Source organism: Trichomycterus rosablanca, chromosome 2 (assembly GCF_030014385.1).
Source record: "Trichomycterus rosablanca isolate fTriRos1 chromosome 2, fTriRos1.hap1, whole genome shotgun sequence".
NCBI classification, from domain to species: Eukaryota; Metazoa; Chordata; class Actinopteri; order Siluriformes; family Trichomycteridae; genus Trichomycterus; species Trichomycterus rosablanca.
In genome coordinates, this window is record NC_085989.1 from 34,050,235 (window position 1) to 34,065,862 (window position 15,628).

At 38.1% G+C, this 15,628-nt stretch overlaps 1 protein-coding gene across 1 annotated transcript; it reads right to left on the bottom strand.

Annotated features, from left to right (window-relative positions):
• Positions 1–201: 201 nt before the first annotated feature.
• LOC134332789 (coagulation factor XI-like) lies at positions 202–14,403 on the bottom strand. The gene is given in 16 exon segments (XM_063014597.1): positions 202–1,375; positions 2,706–2,857; positions 2,940–3,035; positions 3,175–3,335; positions 3,728–3,866; positions 4,953–5,080; positions 7,404–7,560; positions 7,650–7,760; positions 8,527–8,531; positions 8,740–8,748; positions 11,109–11,256; positions 11,360–11,478; positions 12,377–12,539; positions 12,638–12,747; positions 13,911–14,058; positions 14,244–14,403. Coding segments are annotated over 16 exon segments (1,935 nt in total). The 5' UTR covers positions 14,341–14,403; the 3' UTR covers positions 202–1,183.
• Between the last annotated feature and the right edge of the window lie 1,225 nt (positions 14,404–15,628).

Below are 15,628 nucleotides of genomic sequence, written 5' to 3' on the forward strand. Positions count from 1 at the left end.
AGCTACTAAATTGCAGTGTGTGTGTGTGTGTGTTTGCCCTGTGATGGAATGGACAATTATTCATATTCACTGCAATCCTGACTTAAATAAAGCGGTGGTAAAACAGACAATGAATGAATGAATGAAAATCAAAATAGCAAATTTTTTCTACAAATAAACAAATCCTTATTTTTTTAACAGTAACTCGTAGCTCACAAAATGTAACTTAAGCATGTTCCAATTTTTATTTTTTTCTCTTTTTAGCCTTTTTAAGTCATACATGATTTGTATATGATGACACAAAGACCATATTTTCTATTATACTTATCAACATGAGAAAAATAAAAAACACAAATTAAGTAAGACAAAAGTGTGTCTGACTTCATGAATCAGACAATGCCTATACAGACCTCTACTTATCACACCAATACTGATAACAGATAGATAAACAGCCTTAGTCATAGATGGTAAACACAAACAAAGGCATTGATCAGAAAGCCTTACTGAAACAGATCATAAGGGCACTGGCAAAAACATATCAAAGTCCAGGCAAGGGTCAATGAACGTAAAAACAGTAGACAAGGCAAAGATACCAGCATGCAAGGTCTTACACAAATTCAGACAAAAGCAATGACCAAACCACTAGTCTAACAAATGATTTTGGCAAGACTACACAAATAGTTGCTACAGAAAAATATTATCTTTCTACAGTAAACTGTAAAAACTGTGTAGCATTGTCTTTACTAACCTGTAATTTGTTAAAAGCTATTTTAACTAAAACTTGGTTCTAGGGTCAGATGACAGAAATGAAGCTTTTGCTTAGTAAAAAACAATACACTACTTAGTATGGTAGCATAATGTAACATGATGTTTGCCATGAACACATACACCGACGAAGCTTAACATTATGACTACTGACAGGTGAAGTGAATAAAACTGATTATCTCTTCATCATGGCACCTGTTAGTGGGTGGGATTTATTAGGCAGCAAGTGAACATTTTATCCTCAAAGTTAATGTGATAAAAGCAGAAAAAATGTGTAAGGATTTGAGCGAGTTTGACAAGGGCCAAATTGTGATGGCTAGACGACTGGGTGAGAACATCTCAAAACTGCAGCTTTTGTGGGGTGTTCCCAGTCTGCAGACCAGTCAGTTAGGAAGGTGGTCATAATGTTATGTTTTGGTGTACATTACACATACATTTTTCATGACTTTACCAATTTTACCATTTTGTTTTTACCATTTGCAATTGCATTTCTGATCCATTGCAGATAGCTGGAAATACGAGTGTACACACCGGGTTTGTTGGGCTGTCCACAATTTATTCCCCAGCTGGTCAGCCCAGCGAGATACCACATGTCCTCATCTTTACAAACCAGTGGACCACCAGAATCCCCCTGCCATTCATAGAAAACACAGCCAAGCGGCAGTAATATACAAAGCCAATGTAGTTTCTGCAATATGTATTTAAAATTCTTGGATGTTTTACATTTTATTGTATTATGACATTAATCATTACATACATGGGACAGGTAACCTTATGTAAGGTGTACATAGAAATTTGAGTGTATGTACAGTGGATTCAGAAAGTATTTATACTCTTTGACTTTGGTGCGCTTTATTGTGTTAGATTGTTGAAAAATATATTTTTACCATTTTTATCCATCAACCTACACTTAAACACCCATAATAAAGTGAAAGAGTTTTTCAAAAATTAATAAAAAATTAAAATGTGTAAACAACCATGAAGTCTAAAAATTTGTCTTTGAATGTCTTCATCAAATTCTGGCAAGTCATAAAGAAGGGCAAGAAAATAAAACAATATTCAAGGCTTTGGTGGTTCCCTGGGTCACAACTGGCTCAATCATTCTGAGATAATGGAGGAAGCTTGGCACAACCTTGAACCTTTCACAAGTTGGCTGCCTGGCCAAGTAAGGCATTAAGTGCCTTGGTCAAGGAGGTAAAAAAGTACCCAACAATCCTGTGCAGTTATGGGAGATCTTGTTGGATAGAGCATCTCTGCAGTGCTCCACAAATCAGGCCTTTATGGCAGAGTGGCCAACTAAAAAGCATGTGAAGTACTCCAGCAACATGATAAAAAGTATTCTGTGGTCTGAATACTTTAAAACATTTAACTCTTTAGGGAGAACAGCAAACACTATGCCTGGCTTACAACAGGCTATGCAGTTCAGCTGGCTAATACTATTGAAAAGGTGATCATGCTGTGGGGAGCTTTTCAGTGACGGGGGGGACACAAGATGCCGATCTTCAAAAGATTAAATGCCGAATGGAGGTAAGTCTTATCTAATATCAGTTCCTGACCTCACAAATACTCTTAGCCAGGTAAATTCCCATAGTCACACACCAAAGGCTTTAAAAACTATTCTATTCACATGTTAATGCCCATGGTTTTGGAATAAGATGTCCAAGGAGTTTGTAGTCAGGTGTTCTTTTGGCCATGTAACGTATTAGAGCTATTGGAAGATATTCTATTAGCTATAGCAGAGCCCTTCAGTTATTAAACACATGTATTTGCATGTATTTTTTGTAAAAACTATGAAACTGTGAATAAATATCAATACTCTGACCTCTAGCCTGACTTTTGTCAGTGATCTAATACACAGACATGTGGTTAACAGTTGATACTCACTTGAATCACTATGCTATGAATCACTAATTTATTTACACCAACATGAAAAGAAACACAGTAGAGCAGTCATTACTTACCTTACATGTATCTATTCCACCCTCAGGGTACCCAGCACACAGGTTGGTGGGCAGAACTTTAATATCCAAACCATCATTAGCTAACAAACTTGCACAATTCTCAAAACCTATTAGAGGCATCTGGGCTTCCTGCAGCACGTCTGTGTATGAGCCTACAATAAGATGATGAACTCAAAGAAATGCTGATTGAGAACTATACATAACTGAAGAGTACACTGTGTTAGTTCACACTACCTGACGAAAGCCTTCCCCATCCAGTCACAGTGCACTTCTTCCCCAAAAAACTGGGCTCATTTTTAGCTTCCATTAGACAAACTGGACGTACATAATCTGGAATTAAAATGTCATACAAAAATACACATCCTAATTATCTTTTATATACATCAGCATGAACAGAAAGTTATGTCAATGTCTTTAATACTTCTTTAAATCAAAAATATGAAAAACAATAGTAATTAAAAGCACTTACCACTGAATGTAATTGGTTTGTTTGTTTTTAATAGCGCAATATCATTGATTAAAGAATTTTCATTATACTGAGGATGGATAATGATGTTTTCCAGCTCATACCCTGTACCTTTCTCTGATAGTTTAGTCAACCCAGTCCGAACAGAAAGCTGTGTGTATGGCCTGGAGTTTAAAGTTTAGGAGAAAAATACACATTACATCTTTTATTTTATTTATTATTATTATTATTATTATTTATTCCCATTTCTCCAGTATTAAATGTAATGTAAATTAATTAAATTACTAACAATCCATACCTAATTAAATATTACAAATATTGAATCTGAGTACAAAGTTCAAATAAAGATATTTTCTAAATACTTTTAAACATGTTTTGTTGCACCAATTTCCTGATAATTACAATTTTATTATAAATAGCATTTGTTTTAATATTGTAAATAAAAAATTAAACCTTTTTTTCATGGGTACGGTGCATTAATTTTTTTGGGGGGAGGGTTAAAAGGTTTTTTTGAGCATTTAAGATTATTAATGAGTGGGAAGAAATGTGCACTTACTGTGTGATACAGTGTGCTGCAGTAATAACCCATTGGCTGGCAATGATTGATCCACCACATATGTGTTTACCGCCCTTTTGGAGGCTTATTTGCCACGGCCATTTACCTGGTAATGTATTTACACCTCCAATAATTATGCCTTTAACAGAAAGAAAACATAAACACACACACACACAAACACACAGGGATTAAGTCTGGGCTTTAGCTGGGCCATTACAGATTATTATTGCTTTAAACCTTTAAAATCTTTATGTCTACTGATTTTTGTTTGTTCTGGTTATAATTACAAAATAGAACTTTTTCAAATATCTTTGGAATTACTTTGTCTGGGACACTCCAAAACTTAATGTTTCTGTTTAGCAAAAGGGGTAGCCTTTTCCACATTGCTGGCAGAGTTAAGATTCGAAACGACGTGTTCAAAATCTCAGCTTTGGTGTGCTAATGTGTTTTACCGCTGCGCTACGTGAGCGCCTACCACCATTATGTTTAACAGGTGGTATAATGTTTTATTGTGAAATGCTGTGGTAACTTTATGACTGTAACAGGGTGAGTCATGCCTCACTACTGAAGTGGGAGGTGAAACACCAGACCTGCAAGAACGAAAATTAACCCAAGTGCAGGATGCTTAACCAAGGTAGAACTATACTGTGTCCAAAAAGCCTTAAACGAAAGCAGGCTAGTTAATTTGATGGCAAAAGCAAAAACAAAGTAGTAAATGAAAGAAAAAAAATTGCAGTGCACAATGAAGAACGTGGATAAAATGGGATAATGAAGAAGTAAGAACTGTTTGTCACACACAATATCACAGGTTACTCTGGCCATCTGTGACAACTTATTTCTTGGCAAACCTCAAAACAATCCAGGGATCAGTAGTGCACAGTAGTGCACAAGCACCAGTGGCACCCCAACCCCACCAACCGGTGCAGTCCATGTCCAACATAGGGTTCGCTCCGGAAAAAAAGACAACACACTGCCTCTGGGGCAAATCATTTTTCCAGGACAGTTCTGTTGTGAGGCTGCCTCACTCACTTAGGGGATATTAAGAGGTCTTTTAGCAAATGTGAGACAAGCCTTTATGGTCCTATTTGTTAACAGTGCTTTTTTAGCTAGAAGTTTTAATTTGACACATACATTGTATTATTTCTGTAGAACCTAAATACAACATTTTAGAAACCCACATTCATTTGTAGAGTAAGCAAGTAAATGAAGTAAAGGATTTACAAACCAAAGTCTTGAGAAGGCTCATCTTCAATGGCCTTGCAGTTCCTTAGTGAAAAGCCAGATATGATATCAGGATTGGACACCACTTTCTCTGGTTTGGGCAAAGTCATTACCTGCTTCAGGAAACAATTTCTGCAATAACCACAAACATGGAATCAAATACATGCATAGAGCAGATGCACACATCTTGGTTTCTTAAGGTATTGTATGTCTTGTGGTGCTAAATACAGCTTTTTTTGTTTATTTCTCATTAAATATACACTATATGACCTCAGGTCACAATGGATTTGATCAGTAAAAACATTAAGCATATAAACTTTTGTCATATGGATTGTATATGATATACAGCTACAATCAGAAATGTTGAAGGAAAATGTTTGCTTTAAATTAAATCAGTTACATGATAAAGCAAATAAACAAAGAAAAAGGAGGTAGGAGGAGGTAGTACTTTACAGTAGCATGATATTTTGGTAATACTGCCATGTTACAATAATTTAATTCCTACATAATATTGCTGATCTTAAAACCTTATGCTAGTCTGTATGACCTAAAGTTGGGTTACAACATGATTAAACTATTGGGAACTCAATAACAACTCTTTTTTTTGCTGTTATGTGTTTTATAAGCACCACCCAGAGATTAAAGTGTTATAGGTGTGTTGCAACTATGATGAAAACTAAGGAGCTGCACAAAAGCTGAAAGAGAACATTATTCCATTGCACCAAAAAGGCAACAGGTCTAATTTTCAAGACCTTGAACATTCCTAAAGACATTACCGAGCATATTGCCTGGAAGTATCAAACTTAAAGTGCAGCAGCAACCCTGCCTGGCAGTCAGAAAAAGCCCTCAGTTTCATCCAGAGGTCTTAGCAATCTCATTAGGACAACAAATAAAACCCATGTGTTATTGCAAAAGATAAAGACTGGAACAAATGTGTCAGCGACAAGCATAAGAAGATCACTTAACAACCAAACTTCATGGCCTGACTCCATGATTCATGCCACCAAGAAGTACATTCTCATTTGTTTTTCCGCTGCAGAAACTAACAGTCTTGACTGTGTGACTAGCATCATGAAATTACAGAAATACCAAGGCATTTTGAGGAGGAATGTTATGTCTTCTGTGGTGAAATTGAACAACCAGCAACACAATGATTCCAAGCATGCTTCCATGCCAACCAAAGCTTGGTTAAGGAATCAGTCCTGGAATATACTGAAGTGGCCCTTTCAGTTTCCAGATTTGAATCCAATAGAAAATATTTAGTGGGATTTAAGAAAAGCAGTTGTAGCACCAAAGCCATCAAATGTCAATAAGCTTAAAGCTTTTGCACAAGAAAAACAGGCAAATATTCTACAAGGGAGGTGTCAAAAGCTTGTTAGCACTTACCAAAATGTTCTCCCCTAATCTAGTTGTATTTAAGATTATTATACATAGGTGTGTGTATTGTGTATTTGTATACAATTTTTTTTGCTTCTATTCCTACTTATTGTATGTGTAAGCACCGTTGGATTGCTACTCAATTTCGTTGTACACTGTGCAATGACAATAAAGGCATCATATCTTATCTTGTATCCAATTACCCTGATTGCGTTACGCTTCACATCCACTGATACAACCCTTCACTGCTGACTGAGAAGCTTCGCAACTGACACACACCCCTCTGACACATGATCAGTACCGACTGCCTCTATTCACCTGCATGAGACAAGTTCATATGCCGATCAGCCTTGTGCATGGAGAGCCACACCCTGATCAGCATAATTCCCCAACTCTGCGCAGGCACCATCAATCAGCCAGCAGAGGTCGTAATTGCACCAGTTATGAGGAACCCTGGATTGGCTTAACAACCATGTGAACAATAGCCAATCGTTGTTCATGTGGCCGCCCAGCCCAGCCAAATGGCAGAGCTGAAATTCAATACATTGTACTCGAAAGCCCAGCTCTGGTGTGCTAGCATGTTTTTCTTTTAACCGCTGAGCCACCTGAGTGGCCCAGGTTGAATATTTTTAATTGCAAATGTATTTAACATTCAACAACCTCCACTCTTTAGATATGGTATTCCACAAGGTTTTGGGGAGTGTCTGTGGGAATTTGGGCCTAATTAGTCAAAAGAGCATTTGCTAGGTCAGGCACTAATGTTGGCATTTAACAATTTATCCCAAAAATGGTAAATTGGTTGGAGTCATGGAGTCATAGCTCTGTGCAGGGCACTGGATCTTCTTCACTCTAAACTTATTAAATTATGTCTTTATGGACCTTGCTATGAAGACAGTGGCACAGTCTTGCTGGAACAAAAATGAGCCTTTTCCATCTGTCACAAAAAAAATTATTTTATATAATTTATTGTTAGCAATGGGGGAAACACTTGAACTATTGTGGCCTTGTAATCTGGTGGGCTTTCCACATACATTAAGCCATATGTGGCCAAGTGTTCATGTTGTATTTTTATATTTACCTGTAGGAATGATGGTAAGATGATGAGACATAACTATAGAATTGACAATCTGGGTTAGTTATGCACATGTCACGGCAGATTTCATAATTATCCACTGAAATATCAAGGTTATCATAGCCATTGAAGTCAATGTCTTCATAGCGTGTTTCTGTCCAATCTTAAGGTAAAAACGACAAATTAGCAGGAAACCAAGCAAAACACATGTAATGGACGTTATAGGTAGCATGCTTAAGTAGAAAATATAACCATATGAAGGCTTGCAGTTGCGTGATGCATATCCAGAATGTACTTGATCTTTTTGAACAGACTTAATCTGGTTTAGATTTTGCTTATACTTTAGAAAACAAATCATATCAACTCTGTAAGAAAAAAAGCAACAATCCATTAAATTATGTAAAAACAAGACTTTAATTATATAAAATTAAATTATTATGAATATAAATGAAATTATAATCATTCAATATACAGTATCTCACAAAAGTGAGTACACCCCTCACATTTCTGCAAATATTTTATTATATCTTTTCATGGGACAACACTATAGAAATTAAACTTGGATATAACTTAGAGTAGTCAGTGTACAGCTTGTATAGCAGTGTAGGTTTACTGTCTTCTGAAAATAACTCAACACACAGCCATTAATGTCTAAATAGCTGGCAACATAAGTGAGTACACCCCACAGTGAACATGTCTAAATTGTGCCCAAAGTGTCAATATTTTGTGTGACCACCATTATTATCCAGCACTGCATTAACCCTCCTGGGCATGGAATTCACCAGAGCTGCACAGGTTGCTACTGGAATCCTCTTCCACTCCTCCATGATGACATCACGGAGCTGGTGGATGTTAGACACCTTGAACTCCTCCACCTTCCACTTGAGGATGCCCCACAGGTGCTCAATTGGGTTTAGTCCATCACCTTTACCTTCAGCTTCCTCAGCAAGGCAGTTGTCATCTTGGAGGTGTGTTTGGGGTCGTTATCGTGTTGGAAAACTGGCATGCAGCCCAGTTTCTGAAGGGAAGGGCTCATGCTCTGCTTCAGAATGTCACCACCATGCTTGGCTGTAGGCAAGATACAGTTGTCTTGGTACTCCTCACCAGGGTGCCGCCACACATGCTGGACACCATCTGAGACAAACAAGTTTATCTTGGTCTCATCAGACCACAGGGCATTCCAGTAATCAATGTTCTTGGACTGCTTGTCTTCAGCAAACTGTTTGCTGGCTTACTTGTGGGTCAGCTTCAGAAGAGGCTTCCTTCTGGGATGACGACCATGCAGACCGAGTTGATGCAGTGTGCGGCGTATGGTCTAAGCACTGACAGGCTGACCTCCCACGTCTTCGACCTCTGCAGCAATGCTGGCAGCACTCATGTGTCTACTTTTTGAAGCCAACCTCTGGATATGACGCCGAACACGTGGACTCAACTTCTTTGGTCGACCCTGGCGAGGCCTGTTCCGAGTGGAACCTTTCCTGGAAAACCACTGTATGACCTTGGCCACCGTGCTGTAGCTCAGTTTCAGGGTGTTAGCAATCTTCTTATAGCCCAGGCCATCTTTGTGGAGAGCAACAATTCTATTTCTCACATCCTCAGAGAGTTCTTTGCCATGAGGTGCCATGCTGAATATCCAGTTGGCAGTATGGGAGAATTGTACCCAAAACACCAAATTTAACAGCCCTGCTCCCCATTCACATCTGGAACCTTGACACATGACACCAGGGAGGGACAATGACACAACTGAGCACAATTTGGACATGTTCACTGTGGGGTGTACTAACTTGTGTTACCAGCTATTTAGACATTAATGGCTGTGTGTTGAGTTATTTTCAGAAGACAGTAAATCTATACAAGCTGTACACTGACTACTCTAAGTTATATCCAAGTTTCATTTCTATAGTGCTGTCCCAAATATTTGCAGAAATGTGAGGGGTGTATATGTATATTAATTATTGCACTTGTACTAATAGTTTAGATTACAGTCGACACTTGAGTTACGAATGGTTTACCATACGAACATTTCGGGTTACGAACGATCTTCCAACTTAGAGTACAAACAAATTTCGGATTACAAACTGAAATTCGCGAAACACATGACGTCACAAACAAGTTGACTCCGAGCGTCTCTCTCTCTCTCTCTCTCTGTATATATACAGTAAGCGAACATTTGGACAGCAGACGGTGTTTTTCCGGTGTTTACAATATTAAAATGCCCCCAGAGAGAGCGCAGAGCTGAGAAAATCTATTACATTTGTTGTTGTATAATTACTCCTGCCAGTAGGTTTCACTGTGTATCAGACAGAGGGGACAGTGAGTGAGAGAGAAGAAGGATATCACTGAGTAAAGTATTCTTTCTTTCATGCAGTTACAACTACAAAATACAAAACTATTGAAATAAAGAAGGAAATAATAGAGAAATATGAGGGTTGTTGTTTCAGTTGTTGTTTGATACATTTTATTTAAAAAAGAAGGAAATGTATTATGGTGTATAAGATGTGATGTACAGTGTATCACAAAAGTGAGTACACCCCTCACATTTCTGCAAATATTTCCTTATATCTTTTCATGGGACAACACTATAGACATGAAACTTGGATATAACTTAGAGTAGTCAGTGTACAGCTTGTATAGCAGTGTAGATTTACTGTCTTCTGAAAATAACTCAACACACAGCCATTAATGTCTAAATAGCTGGCAACATAAGTGAGTACACCCCACAGTGAACATGTCCAAATTGTGCCCAAATGTGTCGTTGTCCCTCACTGGTGTCATGTGTCAAGGTCCCAGGTGTGAATGGGGAGCCGGGCTGTTAAATTTGGTGTTTTGGGTACAATTCTCTTATACTGGCCACTGGATATTCAACATGGCACCTCATGGCAAAGAACTCTCTGAGGATGTGAGAAATAGAATTGTTGCTCTCCACAAAGATGGCCTGGGCTATAAGAAGATTGCTAACACCCTGAAACTGAGCTACAGCATGGTGGCCAAGGTCATACAGTGGTTTTCCAGGACAGGTTCCACTCGGAACAGGCTTCGCCAGGGTCGACCAAAGAAGTTGAGTCCACGTGTTCGGCGTCATATCCAGAGGTTGGCTTTAAAAAATAGACACATGAGTGCTGCCAGCATTGCTGCAGAGGTTGAAGACGTGGGAGGTCAGCCTGTCAGTGCTCAGACCATACGCCGCACACTGCATCAACTCGGTCTGCATGGTCGTCATCCCAGAAGGAAGCTGACGCACAAGAAAGCCAGCAAACAGTTTGCTGAAAACAAGCAGTCCAAGAACATGGATTACTGGAATGCCCTGTGGTCTGACGAGACCAAGATAAACTTGTTTGGCTCAGATGGTGTCCAGCATGTGTGGCGGCGCCCTGGTGAAAAGTACCAAGACAACTGTATCTTGCCTACAGTCAAGCATGGTGGTGGTAGCATCATGGTCTTGGGGCTGCATGAGTGTTGCTGGCACTGGGGAGCTGCAGTTCATTGTGGCACAGAGGCCCAGCTGTTGGATTGGGTGCCGCACAGAATTATGGGTGTCACCCTCTTCAGTGTGCATTCCTGATTTGCACTTATTGTTACTAAGCGGTACTGGACCTACGTTTGCATTTACAGTTATAGCATTTATAGCAGATACCTGACCAGGAAGTGGTTTATGTGAAGATTAATGATTACATTAATTAATGAACATATTTGTATTTATCTACAAGTAACACTTACCAGGGTTCACTGGAATCTGAGAAATGGTTGCACTGGGGATGTATGCTACACAGGAACTTGCAATGTTGAGCTGAGACAGAAGAAATCTCTTGGAAGTCATTACCAGGGAAGTCTGTGTTGGCATGGATTTCTCCGCTACATCCTACTAAAAATGGATATTTCAATTATATGCCCCATTAAAAAATTCAATACGAATTCTAAAAACAAGGTTGTAAAAAGTTAGAATGTATTTTATTGTAATCTACCATTTGTAGTTTCTTTAATCTTATACCATGAAGGTGAGAAACCTGATACAATGCCAGGTGTGCGTACAATTTGTGGCGGTATTGGAACAGTCCAACTATATTTTAAATAGCATGTTCTCCTGCAAATAACACAACAGCTTTAACTTTAAGAAATACTGTATAATATACACTGATCAGCTATAACATTAAAACCACCTCCTTGTTTCCACAATTACTGTCTATTTTATCAGCTCCACTTACCATATAGAAGCACTTTGTAGTTCTACAATTACTGACTGTAGTCCATCTGTTTCTCTGCATACTTTGTTAGCCCCCTTTCATGCTGTTCTTCAATGGTCAAGACTCTCCCAGGACCACTACAGAGCAGGTATTATTTAGGTGGTGGATCATTCTCAGCACTGCAATGACACTGACATGGTGGTGGTGTGTTAGTGTGTGTTGTGCTGGTATGAGTGGATAAGACACAGCAGCGCTACTGGAGTATTTAAACACCTCACTGTCATTGCTGGACTGAGAACAGTCAACCAACCAAAAGCATCCAGCCAACAGCACCCTGTGTGTAGCATCCTGTGACCACTGATGAAGGTCTCGAAGATGCGATCGTCTCTGACTTTACATCTACAAGGTGGACCAGCTAGGTTGGAGTGTCTAATAGAGTGGACAGTGAGTTGACACGATATTATTAAAAAAAAAACAGCAGCGCTGCTGTGTCTTATCCACTCATATCAGCACAACACACACTAACACACCACCACCATGTCAGTGTCACTGCAGGGCTGAGAATTAGCCAACACTCAAATAATACATACTCTGTGGTGGTCCTGTGGGGGTCCTGACCATTGAAGAACAGGGTAAAAGCAGGGTAAAAAAGTATGTAGAGAAACAGATGGACTACAGTCAGTAACTGTAGAACTACAAAGTGCTTCTATATGGTAAGTGGAGCTGAAAAAATGGACAGTAAGAGTAGAAACAAGGACGTGGTTTTAATATTATGACTTACTAAGTCTTATTTCTTACCTTTTTTCTGGTAATGGAAACTTCTCAGTTACAAATGAAAAGAACTGGCAGTCTGAATCATTGGTGCATTTCTCCTGGCATTCATTATAATTATTTAACTTTAATTCATGGTAGTCTGATCCTCTAAAATCTACACCCTGATATATAGAGGACAAGCAGCTATCTGATAGGATAAGAAATAAAAAAATGCAAATATATGAAAATCTACACAAACAACAAAAAACCTGGAACCTTAATTCTTAGGAAAAATCCTGGGCTTACATGTTTTGTACTCCTGGCGGGTAAGTGAGAAGCCTGAGGTCACTCCTTTTAGGTCTACAACAACAGATGGGATTCCAGATTCTGTGTGCTTTAGGTAGCAGACGAATTGCCTTTGAAGGTTTTAATGTGTACAGTGAGTGACCATTAAAACACATTACACACTATTTATTACCTGTATGAAACTTAAGCTATGAGTGCATTGTCTGCATTAGTACAGAAGGCTCGTACACAACCATATTATCCTAGTACATTGTATTGCATGTTAATTAGCAATTCCGATTTAAAAATAGTATAATATGCTGCACAATTAAAAAGTTGCAAAAAAAAATGCCAGTTTACATGTTCAAACTAGAAAACCAGACTATTTCAATTATGGTGTCTGTTGTAAGCAGGAAAAACTACTTGTCAGTCTGCCACAGCAACAACAGGACTGACAAGTTCTATCAAAGCAGTACCCATATTTAAAATCCTTCAACATATCAAATAAATATATGAGTATCAATAAGCTGCTCGTGTTAACTGGTAGGGTTAAGAGGAATCCACACTAACCCAAAAGTCCTAACCTAATATCCCATCTTAAAATGTTCTCTCTAGTACTGGTTCTACTTCTCATAAATGCTTTTTCAGTATTTACCTACATTATATAATACAGTAATAATAATAATAATAATAACAAGTATGGATTGTTTTTTAAGTGGTAAAAACGTTTCACCAGAAACACTGGGCATAAGGTAGGAAAACCCTGGACAGTTTGTCAATCCATCGCAGAGCTTTGGGCACCCCTCTTTCATCACAGGCAGCCAAACTTATCTGTGTAGATGCCCAGCCAGCCTACAGCACCACTGAGAATTAAACCCAGAACTTCTTGCAAACAATAATGTCCATACTGGTCAATGTTTCATAAAAAAAATAAAATGAAAAATGATTCCAGTTTTTTTTAGGTAAAGAAAAATTGGGAATATCAGCATTTTCTGAGGAAATGTTCATTACTATAAAAAAAGACTGGTTACATTGTTAAATCACCTAGCATTAGCATTACTGAACAAATCTGGGTGCTTCCCCCTTAGGAAATGTGAACACTGCATATCTAGCTGTAAACTAAAGCAGTCTAACTAAAATATTATAAATACATTGTTATCTGTAAAAAAAAAAACAGTTTAGTACATGTAAAGTACTACCAAATGTTGTTTTTGTTCTGAACATTTAGATTATTTTAGGGACCAGATGTTTTATTCAGTGGTTAGACATTTTACGTAGAACAAAACTAATTAACCTGTGGTCCTCCCAATCAGGCCTCGAGAAGGTGAAAAAGCGACAGGAATGGTGCTGTGTGCAGGCAAGCTGACAGTGATTTACATCTGGAGAGTAGAGCTGTAAAATATCATTACCAGGGAAGTCCACATCCACTCTCAATTCCTGAACTGCAAAAGAATAAACAGAATTACTCATACGCAACTGTAATTCATTTCATAATTCACAGTAAAACATATAAGGTTTAATGTTTATACATTTTAATCTATGCAAATGCACTACCGAAATAAATTAGCAAAGTGTTAGACTAATCTATACATTACAGTGTGGTAGTTTAGATGAAGAACAGACCTACCTTCTGTTTCTGAAAAAACACCCAATAATTTATGAAAACACACAAAAATTAAAACAATCAGCACACTCAGTTTCATTTTGGCTTGGGCTAAATGCATCTGTTTGGCATCTAATGAGCCACTTCTTGCTGTTCTGACAAATGCTGCCACAACTAGACAAAGTTTAATGTGAAAAGTAAATATGCCACATTGATTATAAAAGCAGTTAGTGGATTGTGAAATAATGGATAGGTCGAGGTTCGATACTCTGAGATGGACTGAGGCAAAGAGTCAACAGTGTGCTATGTCTACCTTTCAAGTTGTTTTTTAAAGTTGTATTTAAAAAATAATATAACATTGTATATCTCAACATATATAATATATAATAATATATTTACATTAACAGTTTTGTAAGTTAGCAGACGCTTTTATACAATATACTGTAATTAAGGGTATTAATATAAGCAATTAAGGGTTAAGGACCTTTCCCAAGGGCCCAACAGTGGCAACCTGGCAGTGGGGCTTGGAAGAGTGACCTGTCGATTACTAGTCTAGTACCTTAACCGCTAGGCTTAATCTATCTACTGTATGTATGTATGTATATACTGTATATATAATATAAATATATATACATGACCTTCAGGCAGGGATGATCAGGTAATGGGGATGGTCACGTGACGTGCTGTGCAGGTGACATGCACAGTGTTAGATGTTCAACTTACTTTGTTCTTCGGCTGTTGATACTACGGCTGAAAAATGACTGTTTTTTTTTTTCATTTATTAATTTTTATCAATCATATTATGCCAGTCAGACTCACTGCGGGTCTGGAATAACAATGAGACATGGTGCAAGTAAGGAATACACTTTGGACAGGGCACCAATTCATGGCAAAGCAAGATACCCACACATTTCTTTCTTATGCATTTTCATTATTCACAATTATTTGGACAAAATGTGCATTTATTTTGCTGTAATTCCTTTTTAATTAATTTGAACACTCAATCTTGAGAGACAGTATTTATAATATCCACAATGAAAAAAATTTAAGTTTAGTAACATACATGCATGTTTTACCACTGCTTTATCCTGGTCAGCGTCATGGTAGGTCCAGCTTCCCAGAATCACTGGGTACGATGCAGCAACACACCCCAGCCAATCGTGTCTGTATGTAGTCGCCTTACCGGCTGATAGCACTGCTGGGGATTCAAAACCTGAATCCTAGCAGTAGTTGGTTTGGTAAGTACCAATTACCAATGCGCCACCCAAACGCCTTGCAGGTATTCATATTTATGATAACACTTTAAAAACAAAATATTCATGAGGGTATTCTAATAGTCTACAAGCGACCGTTAGACTTTTGTGATGGTCAGATAAAATGTTGATAAAAATATTACTTCTCATGGTATA